At 37.8% G+C, this 19,988-nt stretch overlaps 1 protein-coding gene across 1 annotated transcript in view; it reads right to left on the bottom strand.

The window, feature by feature from the left end:
* Positions 1 to 6,869: 6,869 nt before the first annotated feature.
* The window catches only part of LOC102856463 (sodium-dependent phosphate transport protein 3-like), a 55,522-nt gene continuing 42,403 nt past the window's right edge, over positions 6,870 to 19,988 (bottom strand). Inside the window, exons 5-11 of the mRNA XM_006888641.1 lie at positions 16,925 to 17,011; positions 10,709 to 10,827; positions 10,439 to 10,600; positions 9,991 to 10,120; positions 9,747 to 9,894; positions 9,354 to 9,444; positions 6,870 to 7,004 (exon numbers count right to left, since the gene is read on the bottom strand). Of these exons, the coding sequence (XP_006888703.1) occupies positions 6,870 to 7,004; positions 9,354 to 9,444; positions 9,747 to 9,894; positions 9,991 to 10,120; positions 10,439 to 10,600; positions 10,709 to 10,827; positions 16,925 to 17,011 (872 nt within the window). The remainder of the gene's footprint in view (positions 7,005 to 9,353; positions 9,445 to 9,746; positions 9,895 to 9,990; positions 10,121 to 10,438; positions 10,601 to 10,708; positions 10,828 to 16,924; positions 17,012 to 19,988) is intronic.

Raw genomic sequence — 19,988 nt, 5'->3', positions numbered from 1 at the left:
AATCAGATCAGACTGGCACAGGAGGAGGTTGCCCCTCCTTCTCCAGCGGAACATCTGATGGATTTGAACCACATGCCTTCAGGATTGCAGTGCAGCATCTTGCCATTTGTTCCCATTCCAAAGAAAGGTGACCCAATAGAGTGCGGAAATTATCGAACAATGTCATTGATATCACATGCAAGCAAGATTCTGCTGAAAATTATCCAAAAATGTTTGGAACAATATGTCAACTGAGAACTGCCAGATGTGCAGGCAGGATTTAGAAGAGGTTGTGGTACTACAGATATTACAGTTAATGTTAGATGGATCTCAGCAGAAAACAGAGAATACCGGAAGAATGTCTATCTGTGCTTTATTGACTATGCAAAGGCTTTTGACTGTGTGGATCACAACAAGCTATGGCTGACTCTGAGAAGAATTGGACTTCCAGAACATTTGATTGTGCTAATGCAAAACCTATACTTGGACAAAGAGGCAGTGGTCACAACAGAGCAGGGAGACACTGGATGGTTCAAAATCAAGAAGGGGGTCCATCAGGGATGTATTTTGTCTTCATACCTTTTCAATCTGTATGCAGAACAGATCATCTGAGATTCTGGAGGAATGTGGCATCAAGATTGGTGGAAGAATCATCAACAACCTGCCTTATGTGGATGACACAACCCTACTCGCTAAAACTAAGGAGGACCTAAAGCACTTGCTGCAGAAGGTCAAGGACTGCATTGGAGATCAACATCAAGAAAACAAAGATTCTCACCACTGGGCCAATTGGCAGCATCAGTGTGGATGGTGAAGAGATTGAGATAGTTAACTGTTTTAGTTTACTTGGTTCCACAGTCAACGCTCTTGGTAACAGCAACCAGGAAATCAAAAGACAAATTGCATTGGGAAAGTCGGCTGTGAGAGACCTCTCAAGACGACTGAAGAGCAACAACATCAGGCTGGAGTCTAAGGTGTGCCTGATCCAGGCTATAGTCTTTGCAATTACGTTCTATGCATCAGAGAGTTGGACAGTGAACATGGATGATAGAAAGAGAATTGATGCCTTTGAGCTGTGGTCCTGGAGAAGAGTGTTGAATATACCATGGACTGCTAGGAGAACAAACAGGTTTGTCTTGGAGAGGGTGAAGCCAGTATGCTAGTATGCTCCTTGGAGTCAAGGATTCTGAAGCTTTGTCTGACATACGTTGGGCATGTTGCAAGGAGGGACTGGTCCTTGGAGAGGGACATCATGTTTGGGGAGTGGGAGAATGGCACAGGAGAGGAAGACCCTCGATGAGATGGATCGATTCTGTGATTGGAGTGGCGAGAATAAGTGAGTTTGAGATGGTTAGATTGTCACAGGATAGAATGGTTTTTAGGGATCTTGTACTTAGGATTGCTATGAGTCTCAAGCGACTCGATGGCGCACAACAACAACAACAGTATAAGATAAATTTGTCAGCTTTTCCAAGAAGGAATAGGTCATAAAAGTAATATATTTCTCTTATTGAAGTATAATACCACAGAGAATTAGTCTCTTCTGTGAATAGTTTAGAAATTCAGTCATGATAATGGTAAAAGCCTTGGGAAGAAAAAAACCTTCTAGACCTAGGTAGAATCTCCACATTTTCCACCAAGGAGTGGTTAAGGGCAGAGAGTTGCTAAAGTCTACGGGATTAATCATATTTTGTTAACTTGCTTATTCAATGTCCCTTCTACAGAAGATTCTCCCTGGTGCAAAGTGGCATGTGATTCTCAAACACAGGGCTCATGTCCGTAGATTAATTCACATACTTCTGTTACAGAACACAAGGGGTTCTTTCCCTAGTCAATTGTCAATAAGACAAAGGAAATGCAATACCCATAAAAGCACTTTATTACAGATCTGTGGAGGACTGTGGGTCTCAGCCTCCCTGTCATCAGGGAGTGGTCATGGGCATTAGACACTAACTCACTTAACACTAGTAATTCAGTAGGGAGGCAGTCCCCTTGCTGGTCAACAGACAGATTAAGATGCAATTTACATATGAATGGGAAACAGCCTCAGAGGGATCTAGGAGGGATGCATTTCCTCTTCTGGTAAACAGACAGATAAAACTTCTTTACATGACTAAAGACAGGAAACAGAATTGGAGGCTAAGTAACTAGTTTTGCAGGCTGAAGAAAACTGATTTTAGTTTTATAATTATATAACTATAGTTTTATAACTGATACATCTATAGATACTCCTGAATGAATTAATACCACCCTATCAGTGGTAAGTAGCATGATGGCATGGACTATCTGATCATGAAACTTTTGTATGCCCTCTGAGCATGCTAAAATAAAATCCCAGATGAATTATTTCCATCGTGCATATAATAGATTGCTTTGGAGTTTGCTTGAACTTATGATTTGATGCCAGCATCTAGTTTAATTGGGAAAATAACTTGATCTTCTAGACTAGATGCTCTTCTTTGCTAGGACTCAATAGTATGCCAAGAACTTCCTTTTTAAAAGGACATAGCTCTTTGTTTCAAATGCCATAAACTTCTTTGCTGCTAAATCACTAGAATCCCAGATATGATTCATCTCTTGGCACTTCTTGGAATTTCCACATACTACTATAGGATCTCCACATGTTCCACAATCAGCTCCTGGCCTAGTTTTCACAGCTGATATTGGGCTTCTCCAGCAGTTCTCTCTGCAGATGTAATCAATCTGATTCCTATGCATACCATCAGGTGAAACCCATGTATATAACCTGCGTTTATGTCTCTTTAAAAACATACTTGCAATGAATAAGTCATTGATTGTGCAAAATTCAATCCTTCTCTCTCCAGCTCCATTTCTGTCACCGTGTCCATGTTTTCCAACTACTGAATCTTCTCTATTCCCAACTTTTGCATTCCAACCACCCATTATTATCACTGCATCTTGATTGCATGTTTGATCGACCGCCAACTGTAAAAGTTGGTAAAAATCTTCTATTTACTCTTCCTTGGCTCTGGTTGTTGGTGCATATATCTGAATGATAGTGGTATTCACTGGACTTCCTTGTATGTGTATGGATATTATCCTGTCACTCACAATTTTGTACTTCAAGATGGATCTAGAAATTACTTTCTTAACTATGAAAGCAAGTCCATTTTTCCTCACCTTTTCATCTCCAGAGTAATATATCATATGATCGTCCCACTCAAAATGCCTTATACCAGTCCATCTCATCTCACCAATGTCTAGTATGTCAATACTTATGTGTTCCATTTCTTCCTTAACAATATCTAATTTTCCTACATTCATGGTTCTCACACTCCATGTCCCTTTCTCTAGTATCTGATTACAACTGTTCCTCTTCCTTTGTAGTTCCATAATTGAAAGCTCAACCTCAGTTTCCCTTTCTGTTATTCTACATGTGTTCTGTTGTACATAAGGTTTTCGGAGGCCTGCTATTTCAGAAGTGGATGGCCAATCCTTCTTCCTAGTTGGTCTTAATCTGAATGTTCAGATTTAGAGAAGTATCAGACAGACCAACATTTTACAGAGAAAGTGAAAGATATATCCCTTATTGTGGAGTTAACCATTAGTATCAGTGGAATTTGTATCAGAGGAATCTGTGTTTTATTGATTATGCAAAGGCATTTGATTGTGTGGATCACAACAAACTGTGGCTGACTCTGAGAAGATTAGCAATCTCAGAATACTTGATCATGCTAATGCTAAACCTATACTTGGACCAGGAGGCAGTCCTCAGAACATAGCAGGGTAACACTGCATGGTTAAAAATTGGGAAGGGCGTACGCCAGGGATGTGTCCTGTCTCCATATGTTTTCAACCTGTATGCAGAAGAGATTATCTGGGAGGCTGGACTCTATGAGGAGAAATGTGGGGTCAAGATTGGTGGAAGATCTATCAACAATCTGTAATATGCAGATGATACAACCCTGCTTGCTGAAACTGAGGAGGACCTGAAGCACTTGCTGCAGAGGTCAAGAACTGCAGCCTCCAATATGGATTGAGGCTCAATGTTAAGAAGACAAAGATTCTCACCACTGGACCAATCGGCAGCATCAGGATGGATGGTGAAGAGATTGAGATTGTTCACAGCTTCAGTTTGCTTGGCTCCACAGTCAACACTCTTGGCACCAGCAGCCAGGAAATTAAAAGACGTATTGCGATGGGAAAGTCTGCTGTTAGGGACCTCTCCAAAGTACTGAAGAGCAATAGTGTCTCTCTGGAGACTAAGATACATCTGCTACAGGCCATGGTTTTTGCAATCACTTGTTATGCATCAGAGAGTTGGACAATGACTAGGGAGGATAGAAGGAGAATTGATGCCTTTGAGCTGTGGGGTTGGAGAAGAGTATTGAGGTACCATGGACTTCTAGGAAAACAAACAGATTCATCCTAGAAAGGGTCAAACTGGGTGGCTTCTTGGAGACAAGGATTCTGAGGCTCTGTCTAACATACTTTGGACATGTTGTAAGGAGGGACAGGTCCTTGGAGAGGGACATCATGTTTGGTAGGGTGGAGGAACAGCACAGGAAGGGAAGGTCCTCTATGAGCTGGATTGATTCAGTGACTGGGGTAATCAGGATGAGAGTGTCAGAGACAGCGCAATTGGCACAGGATAGAGCAGATTTTAGGGCTGTTGTACATAGAGTCGCTATGAGTCACAAGCAACTTGATGGTGCTGTATATACTGAGTTGCTGACCACGGCTGTAGTCCAGAGTTGTGTGCCCTGCCAGCATGTAAATGCCACCAAGTTCCCTAAACAATGGCACATAACAACAACAACAACTGTAGGATCTTCTTTGCCATGTGGTTCAAGAAGCAAGAAGACTACTTTTACAGAAGCTTGATCCTACTACCAGTGCTGTCAAGTGAATTCCAACTCAGAGAGATTCTCCACTTTATTTCCAAGACTATAAATCTTAAAAGGAAGAGACTTCCCATCTTTTACTCTTGGAGGTAATCTTTAATTCTGGAGGATTCAAACATAATACGAACTATGACACCAGAGTTCCATGATTCCTCTATTTTTCTGAGTCCCATTAAAAACATCTGGAAAATGGGGCAGTAAAGTACTCCCAATTATAGTATACTCTGCTTCACAACTTGATGAGTTTTATGTGTTTTTCTACCTAAAATTGTGGAATATTTTAATGATGCATTTTTAAGATTCAACAATTTGTCTTTTACCTTGGAAATAATGTTCTAGTATTTTCCAAACCATTAGAGTCCTAAAAACTCTGGTGGCCTGGTGGCAAGAAGCCACCCTGCAATCCCCAAAGTAAGTGGTTTGAGGTCACCAGTATGAACTCTGCAGTATGAGGATGGGTGACCTCCTCCTAGTAGGGTGGTATGAATAGTTCAGAATTCTCTATATATGTATCAGTTATAAAACTGTAGATATATAATTATAAAACTAACATCAGTTATCTTTAGCCTGCAAAACTAGTTACTTAGCCTTTGAATTCTGTTTCCTATCTTTAGTTATGTAGAGCAGTTTAATGCATCTGTTTACCAGGGGAGGAAATGCATCTATCCTACATCTCTGTGAGGCTGGTTCTCCAGTCAAATGTAAATTGTATCTTAACTTGCCTGTTTAACAGGAAGAGAACTGTGACCTTCCTGAATTACTCATACTTAAATGTGAACTGTTCTTTTCAGATGTTGAAATTCCTTTTTTTATTAACAAAAGTGCATTGTTAAATGAGCTGGTGTTTCACCCTAGTATAAAACTCAATGACCACTCCCAGAGGGGTAGGCAGTCTTGAAGGTGACTAGCTGTCTCCCAGATTTGTGTAATAAAGTGTTTATGGATATGGCAATCCTTTTGCCTTATTGGTGATTGACTACAGAAAGAACCCCTTGCATTCAGTGACCCTCCTGTGAGATTAACTGCCTCTGAAAACCTGCCCGAGGGTCAGCTATGGGTCAGGTCTGACTCTGGTACACAAGTTCCTGATACATAGCTTTCTTTCATTCCTTTCCAAATGTTGGAAGCAATTCTACATTCATGAGTATGCTATCATTACAAAATATAATTTAATATTTAATTGTTTATAGGAACCGTGTCCTCTTTGTTAGTTTTTTCTATACTTCTTTATTTGTGCACACACAAATAAAGAGTTAAAGTGGGGATTGTTCCATATTGAACCTAAGCTATTTATATCGTTATTATTCAGTAAACTCAATATGGCAAGGGAAATTGAGGAACAGTTATTAAAGGTGGTTACAAAGCATGATTAATTGGCATCACTGAATGTACTTTATAAACTAATAACAAGCAAATGATATTAGATATATGTGCCAGCTTGAAAAACGTAAGTCCAACAAAAGCTTGTACCTAAAGGAGTATGAAATATGCAGATCCTGGGGCTTGAGCAGGATGAAGATTAGAATACATACAAGGAGAAGAAAATGGATAACATCAAATACAGGAATTTATAAACTGATATTTATTTTCACAATTGAAATAAAAATCATTGCTTTGACAAGATTGCCACTGTAGATTAAGAATTTCAAAACATGAATTCTTGCTTGAAGGTCTATATGATGAACCAGGCATATTGTTTTCCACACAGTTTATTGTTAATTCCATGAAGATGATAATTGTGTTCTTGGCTATCACTTTGTTTGAATTTTCATTCACCTTATGGCTTCTTCAAAAGAAATAAAAAGAAAATAAAGGACATGCCATATTCAGCAAGAACCAACAATAAACAAAATCCTTTCCACAGGTATTTTCATCATTGAAGTTACTACATTTATGAAATAAGTTGTCTAATGACCTTCTCATCCAAAGCACAGTCACTGAGAAAGGAAAATCACGACATGGAGTTTTAAAATCTTAAATAGGGTACTACGGTAACAACCACAGAAGAAGCATTATTCTTTACCTTCATAAATGAGTGAGTTTTCGTTCTTTAGCCCATTCCTGAATATCTGCTTCTCCATATATGAGATAGAAGAGCAATCCTAACACATTTACGGCAAATATCAAAAAGAAGATATTCCTCCACCCAAATTCAGGGTCCTGGGGACACAAAACCCCAAGTAAGTATTATCTTTCTTTGTCTTTTTTCCCCCCTATGAAACATCATTTTAGCAGTTCAGAACACAGCACTCATTTTTAAGTGTGGAAATTTCATCGCCTCAAGTGGTTAGATAGCTTGATAGGGAGAAAAATTTTAACATTCACACAGATTACACTAAGGATTTCTGGTGGCACAGTGGATTAAACATTCAGTGGTCAATAAGAAGATTTGCAACTAGAATCCTCCAGCTGCTCTATGGGTGAAAAAAATGAGACAATCTACTTCTTTATTATTATTATTATTATTATTATTATTATTATTTTCTGTGTACCATCAAATCGGATCTGACTAGTACAGGAGGAAATTGCTGCTCCTACTCCATCAGAACTTCTGGTGGATTCGAATTGTGTACCTCTGGAATTGCTGGAGACAGTCTACTTCTGTATAGATTCACACACATCCTCGTAAACCTTATGAAGATGTTTTACTTTGTTTTATAAGATCACTATTAGAATCAGCTCAGAAATAAAAGGTTTGATGTTTTTGTCAGAATATTCTTTTTTTTTTCCCTTTTTTTTTCTTGTGTACTGTCAAATCATATCCAATGGGCACAGGAAAAACTGTCCCTCCTTCTTTAGGTGAGTGTCTGGTGGATTTGAACCTAGCGACTTTAGGATTACAGCTCAGCTTCTTGCCACTGGGCCAGCAGAGATCCCTTTGGTCAGAATACTCTTAATAAAAAGAAGGTTTGGGAGCCACTCTGTTAATTTATAGTAAGAAAGTGACATACATGTTCGATCTTTCATGAATATTATTTCCATGAGCTTAAAATGCTTTCAAGATTCTTCTTACTGACTCAGGGTGAAGTCTCTCTCAGGGAGGAGTGATAGGGAATGGCAAAGGATACACTGACAAAGAAGATTGATCAGAACTGGCTTTGACAAGCACTGTGGCATTTGGACAAGAACAAACTGGGAGGAGGGTAGAGAGAATAGTGCAACAATGAATGAGTGGAAGCCCAAAATCTCTGTAAATGTTTATGAAAATTAATAAAATATAATTATAGAAAAAAAAAAAGAAAAAAAAAAGATTCTTCTTACATTGTAATACTCAGTAAAAACATTATGGAACTAGGAAGGTCTACGAATAATTCTGATTTTACAAGCATTTTAGCAGAAAGACTTTTTATTTAAGATTTTAAATTTAATGTCAGTTGTGAAGTACCAGGTAGTAGATCACAACTAATAGCAAGTCGGTGGATAGTAGATCTGAACCCTGACCTATCCTTTACCATTTTCATGGTCTCTGTCATGCTCAAGCCCTTTGCATTAGTTGCTGTGTCAGCTCATCTGCTCATCTCCTTGAGAGTCTTCCTCTCTGTCATTGACCCTCTCTACCTTTCCCAGATTGATGGCTCTTTTCAATAACAGATTTCCTCTGCAAATATGCTTAAAGTTAAACAAAGAATCATTATCTTTGCCTTTAAGGAGCACTCAGACTGCATTTTGTAAATAAAATTATTTCTTTTAAGTTTAATCATCAAGAAGTAAGAATACTATTTTTAAATCTCTTGTTTTGCTAACACCATGCTGTAAGGTTTGCGGGGGGGCAGGGCAGGAGAGAGAGAGAGAGAGAAACAGACAGACAGTTTTGGTGATCTAGTCTACAGGTAAGCAATCTCTTCTCACACACTTTATAATCAACTGAAGGGTTAGTCATTTCTGATTCTATAGTGTTGAGTTTTCAATTAGTATAAAAGTTAACAAATTAATTCACTGTGTATAAAATACCTATCACATTGACTACACATATCAAATTCTTAAAAATGGAGTTTTTAAATCTTTGGATGGTCATGTAAATGAAAATTCCAAAATGATACAGAAGGAAGGTTGCATCTATAAATGGAATAGGCAACCCAAGATACCATGTGGCTCTGTGGTTTCAATTTCAGAGATTATATCACCAGTGGATCAGTAGTTAGATCTTTGTTTCAGAAAAAACCAAAATTGAGGTTACCAAGCAATTGTTCTGTATTTTTTTTCTTTCTCCAGATGGAATAGTTTATACTTGACTGTTAATCTAAAAGTTAATGTGAACCTACCCAGCAGTACCCAAGAAGAAAAAGTCTGGCAATATGCTTCTCTTACAATGACAATCAAGCAAACCCATAATAGAGTCATCATGAGTCAGAATTGACACAACAGCACTAAGAACAACTACAAAAACATATATTTCTTTTATCTTTGTGATAAAGTTAATAATAATTTAACTTCATTTTAGAAAGTACTACCTCTATAAATAGATTTGGAAGGGCATTTTAATAATCATTCTTGACAAGGAAACTTTACCTGACTAAGAAAAAGTCCAACGACAGTGGATACTAGGATAGCTGATATCTGTCCAGATCCCCTTGTAACTCCCATAAGGAAACTGGAATGGCTGTAGGTGACAGGAATGTCCAAGGTTAGATGCAGAGATTCTAGACAATATTCTTCAGCCCTACTGCATGTAGTAATCTATTCTATAACATAAAAGGTCTGTATCATCTTTCTTCAACAAGAGGCACTGAAGTATACTAAGAGCAAAAGTGGCCTCTTCATACACACTAACGATTGGGGAGAAAAAAGTGGCAGCTGGTCTATCTGTGGGCCTTGTCCATTATTTATTATTTTCTAAGCTTTAAGGCACCTAAAAATGATATCTCAGTAAAAAAATGTGAACATTACAATGTAGAGTCTTACCTTGGAGCAATATCTAAGACATTGATAAAAATCCCTGCATGACATAAGGCAGTTAATGCACAAGAGATGGTCAGGGAGGTTATTGTTGCAATGTAGCTGGATCTGAGGTAGGGCAGGGTAGCAATGAGTATTGAAGAGGGAAGAACTCCTAGGAGACAAGCAACAGATAGATTAATCAGTAAGATGTATTCTTTGGTCATGGCATGTTTTAAGGATTAATTAATTAATCTGGCCCAATTCTTACCCATAAGTGTGATAATCTTCCTCACTGTATTCAGCTTAAAATTCTTAGTTAGAAGGAAATCTGCCAATTGGCCTCCTAGGATAATGAATAGCCAGGCAACAATATAAGGAAGGGAAGACAGAAGCCCATTCTATAGAAAATAAAAGGAACCACATTAATAAAGGCAGTAGGAACACAATCTTTGTTGGAAATGCCTCTCAAATTAATTTATCAATTTTCTAAAATCTCTAAGTCATCCAGAAATCATGCTTTCTTAGAAAAATCACTAACAATTTCAATTATACCTCCAAAAGACAGTCAATCATACTTTCAATCATTTTTGTGCTAACATAAACATCAGACTAGTTTGTTGCTAAGAAATAAATTTGTCCAAGTGAAATAATTCGTGAATATAGGATAATGAATAAGTCATGCGAAAGAAGAGTGCACAGTAAGAAAATATACTTACGTCTCTGATGTTAATATTGTATGCAAAACTGATATAAGTTGGTATATATATAACTAATAGGGTAGCTAACCACTGGTGGGTGAAACTGCAAATAAGCAAGGACCAAAGGGGTAGAGATCTGGCCATAGCTTTGACGGGAAGAGGCAGCCTGGAAGAGCTGACCTGAAAAAAAATTTACTGGTTAGAACACAAAGATCTGAGAAATGCTCACACATTCTTAACTACCCTGAGAAATTCAGAGGCTGGAGAAAGTAGAATATTTACTCATACCTGTTGTGCCAAGGAAGATATGATGTATTCCTTCTCTGAGTTGTTTATCCATGGGTGAGAAATGGGGTCATTATAAAGCAGAAAAATCCAGAGAAGAGTGAAAACACAGCCAATAGCCCCTGCAAGAAAAAGGTAAAGTTGACACAGGACTGATATGTCTTCCAAATTTTCTTCACTCTTGGATGCTCAGGTACAGAACTTTGGAAAATACCTTGCTCATAATATTCTTTTCTCCATTTAAAAAAGCAAAAGAAAAGGAAAAAAATCACATGAATGCTTGAGCTTTCAGCTACACATTCTTTTCCATTTCTTGCTTGTTTGTGTATATGGTAACTGTGTACTCTAGAAAAAGCACCACAATTGTTGTTGTTGTTATGTGCCATTGAGTCATTTGTGACTCATAGCGACCCTATGTACAACAACCCTAAACCCTGCTCAATCCTATGCCAATCGTACTGCCTCTGACACACCCATCCCGATTACCCCAGTCACTGAATCAATTCACCTCATAGAAGGTCTTCTCCTCTTGCACTGCCCCTCCACCCTCCCAAGCATGATGTCCCTCTCCAAAGCCTGTCCCTCCTTACAACATGTCCAAAGTATGTCAGACAAAGCCCCAGAATCCTTACCTCCAAGGAGCAGCCCGGTTTAACCCTCTCCAGGCTGAATCTGTTTGTTTTCTTGGCAGTCCATGGTACATTCAATACTCTTCTCCAGCACCACAGCTCAAAGGTATCAATTCTCCTTCTATCCTTCCTAGTCATTATTCAACTCTCTGATGCATAACAATTGATTGCAAAGACCATAGACTGTATCAGATGTACCTTAGTCTCCAGAGTGACACCATTGCTCTTCAGTACCCTGGAGAGGTCCCTAACAGCAGTCTTTCCCATTGCACCACAATAGCTGGCATTTTTTTGGAAAAAAAAAATCCATTCTAATAGATGGGTAAAGATATCTAATTGTGATTTTTATTTGCATTTCCCTGATAAACAAGATGTTTTCATGTGTATATTTGCCCTCCATAACTTTCCTTTGATGAAATATGAGTTCAAATATTTGGTCCATTATTTAAAAAAAAAACAGTTGTGTATTTATTGAGTTTTGAGAATTATTTATATAATCTAGGTAAAATTCTATCATACATGTGTTTTGCAAATATGTTCACCCTATCTCACCTTGTTATTAACATTATTGTTGCTGCTGTTGTATATTATCTTAACTATGTATTTTGAAGTGTAGAAGTTTTAACCTTTGAAGAAATCGAATTTATCAATTTGTTGTTTTATGGATCATGTGTTTCAGATCATATCTAAGAATAACAAAGATTTCCTCTGAATTTTTTTCCAAATGTAATGATTTTATGTTTTACATTTATATTGATAATTCATTTTGAGTTTTCAATTGGTTATTTATTTTTGTTCATGGTCCCAGGTATGGTAAGAATTAAAGTTTGATTTTTGTTTTATTTTACATGTGTATATACAAATTTAAGCATCATTTATTTTAAAGGTCTTTTTACAATTGAACTAACTTTACTTATGCTTGTTCTGTGCCGTCAAGTCACCTGTGACTCATAGTGACTCTACACACAACAGCTCTGAAGCCTGCCCTATCATGAGCCAGTTTCCATGACTCCGACATATGTACTCCCATCTCCCCAGTCACTGTATCAACACATCTCATCTGGGGACTTCCTTTCCTCTGCTGTCCCACTACCCTATTGGCCGTCTGTCTAAAGTATATGAGATGGAACTTCAAAATCCTTGCCTGAAGGAGGAACTTGGTTTCACCCTCTCCAAGACAGACATGTCTGCTTACTTGGAGGTCCATGGTATGTTTGAGACTCTTCTTTAGCACCACAACTCAAAGACATCAATTCTTTTTCTGTCGTCTTTAATCATTGTTCAGTTATCTAAAGCATAACAAGTAATTCTGAAGACCATGGCCTGGATCAGTCACACTTTAGTCCCTATCTAACATCATTGTTTCTCAGTACTCTGGAGAAGCCCCTGACAGCAAATTTTCTAGTAAAATTAACTTTTTTATTTCCTGACTGCTGGTGCCAAGAATGTTTATTGTGGAGACAAATTGTTAACATTCTCAATCTCTTCTCCACCTATCATGGCATTGTGAATCAGCTCAGTGGTGAGAATCTTTATTTTCCTGGTGCTGAACTGCAATCTATAATGAAGACTGCAGTCCTTGACCTTCTATGGCAAGCACCTCAGGTTCTTCTCATTTTCAGCAATTAAAGTTGTATCATCTGCGTAATGCAGATTGTTGGTGAGGCTTCCTCCAATCCGGATGCTATAAGTGATATTTGATTCAACAGCACCTAACAACAATAATTTGTTTTGGATATGAGTGTTACCATTACAGGGAGCTTTAGTGGCTTAGTTGTAAGAAGCTATGACGCAAATGCAAAGGCAAGTGTGGCTTGAATCCACCAACTGCTTTGCTGGAGTAAGATGGACAAATCTCTTCCTATATAGTTTACTGTCTCTGAAAATCTATTGGAGAGTCAGCTACAGGTCAGTTCCTACTCAACAGCACACAACAACAACAACAACATTTTAACTATAGCAAACATTTTAATATCCTTGATTGCTAATTTTAATATTTATGTCAGTTCTACGTCAGTTTTCACTGACTCACCAATCTCTTCACTATGGGTTGTTATTTACTTTTTTCCCTCCATACCTGATGCTCTGTAGTTAACCATGCATTGTAATTTACACTTTATTGGGTGCTAGATATTTTTGCATATTAATAAATAGAGTTCAGCTTTGTTCTGAAGTATGGTAGTTAAGTTAGGAAAGTTTAATCCTCTTGTGTCTTGCTTTCATCATTTACACCAAGAATCACAGCAGTGTTCCCTCTAAGGAGAATTATTTTCTGCTACTGAGGAATGAGTATTTCTCCAATGACCCATAAAATAGTTGTTGGGGTTTTTTTTTCTTTCACTCTGTCTTTTTGGGAGTAGGCATTATCATTGGTCCTTCATGAGTAATGGCACTTTTTTTTCTTTTTTTTTATTATTACTCATTTTATTGAACATTTACAGAGACTTTGGAATTCCATTCATTCATTGTTGCATTTTTCTCCCTGAGCACTCCTCCCCTCCCTGCTTGCTCTTCTCTTTGAAAAGTAAAAGAAAAATTCTTTCATTGTTATACAATCCCTTCCACCAAGTCCACTTCACTATGCAGCCTTCATTCTGGACTCCTGTCATGACAACGATACCTAATCATATATCCCTTTTAAACAGTTTTTTCTCTCTCATCTGCTTCAATGCAATATACATAATTTATCCCATCTTTTTCAGTCTCACCCCAACCCTGATGTCAGTCCCATTCTACTACAGCAGCACTATGCAGTATTTGTCCTTTTGTGACTGAGAGTAATGGTACTTGTTTAACCCTATCCAATACTTTCCCCTCTGGTTTTAGGTAATTTCTTCACATACATACCCTGATTAATGGTCTTCTGAATTCTCAAGAGGGATTCTCTTCAGAGTCTCAGGGTTCTCACTCAATTTAAATACCTTTACCATAATTCCTTCTTCTGTCCTATACCCTAGAATTCACCTCTCATGGGTTATTGTATTTTTTTGTATGATATCCAGGGTCTTTAAAACAATTGTTAAATAAATTATTAAGGGTTTGTTTATTTTCAAGTGGCTTCAGGTCACAGGGTAAATCTGATTCTTGTAACATAAATTGGGCAGAGATAGTACAATTTTATGTTAGATGCAGATCTTACTGTGATCCTAATTTACATGGATTTAAAAAAATGTTAGCTCTATCTTAAAGTCCAAATATGTATTTTTCACTAGACCTTATACCTTATCTTTCTTATAAATTGATGGATTAAATATGATAATATTTTTAAGGATATTTGTATTTAGATTCTTGAGAGATATTGGTCTGTAGTTTTAAGCTTTCCTGTAAGATTTTTCGGAGGCTCTGAAAACATCTTTATGACGTAAGTCTTGTTTTTGTTCTTTTGTTATTTTTGTTATGTGCTGTCGAGTAGCATGTGACTCATAGCGAAGCTATGTACAAGAGTCCTAAACTCTACTCTATCCTGTGCCAAACTTATAATCTCAGACACAACTACTCCCATTACCCCAGTCACTGAATCGATCCACCTCATCGAAGGTCTTCCTCTCCTGCACTGTCTCTCCACCCTCTCAAACATGATGTCCCTCTCCAAGGACTGGTCCCTCTTTCTTCTTTTATTTTAAGGGGGGGGGGAGGAAATATGTATATAATTACTATAATTTCTTCCTTACATTTTTGCTCAAATTTCTAATGAAGTCATGTGAATCTACACTTTACTGTTTGGGATGACTTTTACAAAAACCATTTCCCTAATATATAGTAATTATTCAGGTAACTTCTTCCTTCTTGAGTAAACTTTCTTAGTATCTTTTAAAGAAATCTCTTCACTTTATCCAAATGATCAAATTTAAAGGGATAGAGTGCTTCATAATATAAAATATAATGAATCATGCTATTAAGTGTCTTTTTTTAATTATTAATGTTTGAAAAGAGCCTGCATTGATGTCCCTTTATTTTATTCCTAACACCAATGCTTTGTTTGTCCTCTCTTTCTCAGTCCTCATTCTTGGTCCATTTAGCTAAAGATGTGTCAAAAAATAAATAAGTTTTTACTTTGCTCATTTTAATTCTTCTATTATACTTATTCATTGTCCAACATTCAGATGCATAGAAAACAATTGAAAATGCTATGGCTTAGATTAGGCACAGCTAAGTCTTTAAACTGACATTCTTGCTTTTTAACACTTTGGAGAGGTCTTTGAAAGCAGATTTTCCCAATAAAATAAGTCTTTTGATTTCTTGATTGGGTTATCCTGTGTGTTGATTGTTGTTGTTATGTGCTTTCAATTAATTCAACTGTCCCTCATAACGACCCTCTGAAGTGTGCTCTGTCCTGAGTCAGTTTGACTCCCACACACCTCCCCTCATTGTCCTAGTTACTGTACCAATCTATCCCATCCAGGATCTTCCTTTTCTGTGCTGCCCCTTCACCCTTCTGAGCATGATGTCGTTCTCCAAGGATCTGTCCTTCCTTGCTATATACCCAAAGTATGTGATACAGAACTTAAAAATTCTAGCCTCCAAGGAGAGACTTGGTTTCACCCTCTCCAAGACAAACCTGTTTGCTTTCTTGACAGTCCATGGTGTGTTCAAGCCTCTTCTTCAGCACAACAATTCTAATGCATTGATTCTTATTCTGTCATCATTTGTCATTATTCAGCTCTCTGATGCATAACAAGTAATTCTGAAGATCATGCACTGGGTCACACACACTTTAGTCTCTAGACTGACATCATTGTTTCTCAGTACTCTGGAAAGGGCCTTCACAGCAGATTTAAGTAATGCAGTCCACCTTTTGATTTCATGACTGCTGGTGCCAAAAGGGTTGGTTGTGGAGCCAAGTAAGCTGTAACCTGTTAACAACCTTAATCTCTTCTTCATCTATTATGGTGCTGTCAATTGACCTAGTTGTGAGATTCTTTGTTTTCTTGATGTTGAGCTTTAATCCATATTGAAGACCACAGTCCTTGACCTCCTACAGCAAGCACTTTAGGTCCGCCACAGTTTTAGCAAGCAAGGTTGTGTCATCTGTGTAATGCAGGTTGTTGATGAGTCTTCCTCCAATCCTCATGTCACACTCCTTCTCATAAAGCCCAGCTTCCCAAATGATCTATTCTGCATATAGATTGAAAAAGTATGGAGATGGATTGCATCCCTTACACCCTACCTTCCTAATTTTGAACTATGCAGTGTTTCCCTGCTGTGTTCAGAGGACTACTTCCTGGTCCTAGTATAGGTTTCATATAAGCACAATCAAGTGTTCTGGGATTACCATTCTCTTCAAGGTTAGTTACAATTTGTTGTGATCCACACAGTCAAACGCCTTTACGTAGTCCATGAAACACAGGTATCCCTCTGGTACTCTTTTCTTTTAGCCAAGACCCATTTGACATTGGCGATAATATCGCTAACTCCACAGCGTCTTCTAAACACAACCCAGACCATGTGTTGATTGTAGACTCAAGTAAAATGAAATCATTGACAATTTCAAAATTTTATCCACCTATCTTCATGTTGCCTGTGGTCCAGTGGTGAGGCTTTTTGTATTTATGTATATTTACACCAAAAAACCTAGAAAATAATAGCTTACCAAAGATGTAAAAGGCAAAAGGCCACCCAAGAACTTGACTAATGAAGCCACCTGAGAGGACAGCCACAAAGGGTCCAAGTGCCAATCCTGCAAAGAAGACAGAGAGGAAGCTATAAGAGTCTAATCATTCCTCAGCAGACTCGTAAAGAATCATGAATAACATATTATAGAGAAGTATCACTAAACCACAAGAAAATGAGCATTTTAGAATATGTGAAATTAGATTAATTATAAAATTCATATTACCTACTAAGAACGTATTTTCAATATGGCTCAAGTATGATTGCAGTTGACAGGCATAGTTAACTTCATACTGTCTTAATTTTTATTCTTTTTATGTTTTTAATCACAGATCATATATGCGTATGAATAAAAACTACTCTGAAGAATCAAAGTTCATCTCACATGCCCCCATCCAATTTTCACTTTTCTCTCTAAAGGTAACATTAGTAACAGTTAAAAATATGTAATTTGCATATTTTGTCTCTCTGAATACACGTTGTTATTGTTGTTGTTTTGTGCCTTCCAGTTGACTGCGACTCATAACAACATTAGCTTTGAAATTTGCCCTATCCTGAGCCAATCTCCCTTTCTCAGACACACCTACCCTCATTACCCCAGTACGGTGTCAATCAACTCATGCAGGGTTTTCCTCTCCTGTACCATCTCTCCACCCTTCCAAGCATGATGTCCTTCCTTAAGGACTGGTCCTTCCTGGTAGCATGATCAAAGTATGTGAGATGGAGTTTCAAAATCCTTGCCTCCAGAGAGCAATTTGGTTTCACCCTCTTTAGGATAGACCTGTTTGTTCTCTTGTCAGCCCATGGTATGTTCAATAACACTATTCAGCATCACAACTTAAAGACATTGATTCTTTTATTATTCTTAGTCATTGTCCAGCTCTCAGATGCATAGCAAATAACTGTGAAGGCCTTGGCCTGGATCAGGTGCACTATAGTATCTAGACTGACATCATTGCTCTTCAGCACTTTGGAGAGGTCCCCAATGGCAGGTTTACTCAATACAATTTATCTTTTGATTTCTTTATTGCTGACACCATAAGTGTGGTAATGAGCAAGCTGAAATTGTTAACAGTCTCAATTTCTTCTTCATCTATTATGGGGCTAATAACTGACCCAGTTATGAGAATCTTTGTTTTCTTGATGTTGAGTTTAGTCCATATTGGAGACTACAGTCCTTGATCTTCTGAAACAAATGCTTCAGGGTTGTGTTATCTGCACAGTGCAGGTTATTGATGAGTCTTCCTCCAATTTTAATGGCACATTGCTCCTCATGTAGTCCAACTTCCAAAATGATCTGTTACAAGTATAGATTTAAAAGTAGTGGAAACAGGATGCATCCCTGCTACACTCCTTTTCATAACACACACAGATTTTTGTAATTGCATATATACAATATATAATATATACATATTATAAATAGAAATTTATATTATTTGTTGTTGATTATCTTTGAGTCAAGCACAACTCATAGCAACCCCATGAACAAAAGACCTGAAACCCCTCTACAACCATCAACCCCTGCTTCCATACCTGTCATAGAATGTTATTGTTATGTGCCACTGAGTCACCTGTGATGTATAGCAATCATATGTACAGCAGCTCTGAACCCTTCCCTGTCCTGAGCCAGTCTCACTAACTCATTACCCAGTTACTGTATCAATCCATCTCATCCAGGGTTTTTCTCTCCTGCTCTGTCCATCTACTCTTCCGAGCACGATGTCCTTCTCCAAGGACCAATCTATCCTGGCCACGTGTCCAAAGTAAGTGAGGCAGGGCTTCAAAATCCTAGCCTCCAAGGAGAAACTTGGATTTCTTCTTTCATCCTTAGTCATTGTCCAACTCTCTAAGGCATAAGAAGTAATTGAGAAGACCAAGGCCTGGATTAGGCACACCTTTGATTCTAGACTAACATCATTGTTCTTTAGCACTCTGAAGAGGTCCATGACAGCAGATTTTTCCCAATGCAATTTGTCTTTTGATTTTGAGTCACAAGCGACTTGACGGCACATAACAACAACAACAGCAGTATTAAGAGTGCTGATTGTGGATCCGAGCAAGCTATAAATGCGAACAACCTCAATTGCTTCTCCATCTCTTATGGTGTTTTGTTGCCAATAGGCCTAGTGATAAGAATCTTTGTTTTCTTGATGTTGAGCTTCAATTCATATAGAAGACTCCAGTCCTTGACCTTTTGCAACAAGTGCTCCAGGTCTTCTTCAGTGTCAGCAAGCAAGATTCTGTCATTTGCATATCATAGGTTGTTAATGAGTCTTCCTCCAATGTTGATGTCACACTCCTCCTCATAAAGCCCTGCTTCACAAAAGATCTGCTCTACATACAGCATGAAAAGATATGGGGACAGGATGTACCCCTGATGCACTCCTTTCCTAGTTTTGAATCATGCAGTGTTTCCTTGCTCTGTTCTGAGAACTGCTTCTTGGTCCAAATACAGATTTTGTATAAGCACGATAAAGTGCTCTGAGATTCCCATTTTCCTCAAGATTAGCCACAATTTATTGTGATCCACACAGTCAAATGCCTTTGCATAGTCAATGAAACACAGATAGACATTCTTCTAGTACTCTCTGCTTTCTGCCAAGATCCAGCTGACATTTGCAATAATGTCCCTAGTGCCACAACCTTTTCTAAACCCAGCTTCTATTTCTGGTAGTTCTCTGTCAGTGTACTGTTCAAGTCCTTTCTGGATAATCTTCAGCAGGATTTTGCTAGTATGTGATATTGGTGATAATTGTTCAATAATTTCCACAATCTGTTGGGTCACCTTTTTTTGAATGGGAATAAATATTGATCTCTTCCAATGAGTTGGCCAAGTAGTTGTCCTCCAGATTTCTTGGCACATCTTGGTGAGCACATGCAGGGCAGCATCTATTTTAAAAGATTTTGAATATATTTTTAATAATAGTTTTCGAATATGAATTTAAAATGACATCTACTTTTACTTTTCCTGTTTTCCTGACTTATAATTAAAGTTGAGCACATTTTCCTATATTTTATTTAATTATTATTTCTTTCTGTGAATG

This window comes from Elephantulus edwardii, unplaced genomic scaffold (genome assembly GCF_000299155.1).
Source record: "Elephantulus edwardii isolate Elephantulus edwardi_28Jun2011 unplaced genomic scaffold, EleEdw1.0 scaffold00070, whole genome shotgun sequence".
NCBI lineage: Eukaryota > Metazoa > Chordata > Mammalia > Macroscelidea > Macroscelididae > Elephantulus > Elephantulus edwardii.
The sequence above is the reverse complement of the archived record's forward strand: the minus strand, read 5'-3'. Positions and strand labels throughout refer to the sequence as shown.